This window comes from Eimeria mitis, genomic scaffold (assembly GCF_000499745.2).
Source record: "Eimeria mitis Houghton genomic scaffold, Emh_scaff1184, whole genome shotgun sequence".
In the NCBI taxonomy this organism is placed as follows: Eukaryota; Apicomplexa; class Conoidasida; order Eucoccidiorida; family Eimeriidae; genus Eimeria; species Eimeria mitis.
In genome coordinates this window covers 483-1,853 of record NW_013568071.1, presented here as the reverse complement: position 1 = coordinate 1,853, position 1,371 = coordinate 483, and the positions used below count along the sequence as shown (strand labels likewise).

Below are 1,371 nucleotides of genomic sequence, written 5' to 3'. Positions count from 1 at the left end.
TGGTTTTGTTTTGTTTTTACTTTTTTTGTTGGTAGTTGTTTTATTGTTTCTGTTGTTTTTTTTTTTTTTTATTTTGTTATTGTTGTTGGTGTTGTTTATTGCTTTTGCCATTATTATTGATGCTGTTATTTTTATTTTTATTTTTATTTTTATTTTTATTTTTATTTTTATGAGTATTGCTATTACTGTTTTGTTGTTTTACAGTTATTATTAATATTATTGTTGTTATTGTTGGTATTATTATTATTATTATTATTATTTATTATTATTATTGTTGTCGTTGTTGTTGTTGTTATTTTTGTTTTTTTTTTGTTATTACTATTCGTAGTAGAATTATTATTTACTATTATTATTGTTGTTGTTGTTGTTGCTGTTATTGTTGTTGTTATTATTATTATTATTATTATTTCTATCATATTTTTTTATTTTTATTATTTTTATCGTTTTTTTTTTATATTTTTTTTGTTGTTTGTGCAGGTGATATATTTGTGGTCTTTGAACGGCGTTGTTGGTTTTCTGTTGGCTTGCTGCTTCCTTTGGCGGTTTAAAATACGTCCGGCTGTAGTAACAGACGTAGATGAACACCCCTGGCAGCAGCAGCAGCAGCAGCAGCAGCAGCAGCAGCAGCGGAAGCAACAGCAGCAGCAGCAGCAGCAGCAGCTGGAGCAGCAGCAACTGCAGCAGGGAGCTATGGATAGAAGGAGTGAACAGCGAGATGATAATTGTTATGTTATAACAACAGATAAAGAATGAATTTCCGTTTTACTTTGTTTTTACTTTGTTTTTGTCTCTTTTTTTTTCTTTCTCTGCTTCTTTTGTCTTCTTCTTTTTTCTTTTCTCTCTTCTTTTTACTGTGTTTGCTTCGGCTTTTTAATGTCTCCTTTTTCTGTCTCCTCCTGATTTGTCTCTATCTCTCTCTTTCTCCGTTTTTCTCTCTTCTTAGTTAATTTTCTTTTCTTGTCAAACGCATGCACCACGCAGCTTGGTGGTGGCGTGTTTGGTGCAGCAGCAGCAGCAAACAGCAGCAGCAAGCAGCAGCAGCAGCAGCATGTTGCTGCTGCAGTTCACTTCTGCTGCAAGACAGGTTGTTGTTACTTTTCTTGTTTTGTGTTTTCTTGGGTTGGGCTCTGCTGCCTCTCCCTGTGGATCAGAAAAACACACAAACTCTTTCTGGTTTAAGGATTGCTGCTTACCTGTCTCTCTCTCAAATATAATTAATTAATTAATTAATTAATTAATTTATTTATTTATTTATTTATAGAACATACACTTATATACAGCAGTGACCAGCTAAGGGGTCTGTCTGTCTCTGCTGCTGTGCGGGTGGAATGGAGTTGAAAGGATTGAGCGCAGAAAGCTAACAAATAAAAA

At 33.4% G+C, this 1,371-nt stretch overlaps 1 protein-coding gene across 1 annotated transcript in view; it reads left to right on the top strand.

Moving 5' to 3' along the window:
- Positions 1–753, top strand: part of EMH_0031360 (transporter, major facilitator family domain containing protein, putative) — a gene marked incomplete at both ends in the record, with an annotated part of 3,864 nt that extends 3,111 nt beyond the window's left edge. Inside the window, one exon of the mRNA XM_013494511.1 lies at positions 478–753. Coding sequence (XP_013349965.1) covers positions 478–753 — 276 coding nt within the window. The remainder of the gene's footprint in view (positions 1–477) is intronic.
- Between the last annotated feature and the right edge of the window lie 618 nt (positions 754–1,371).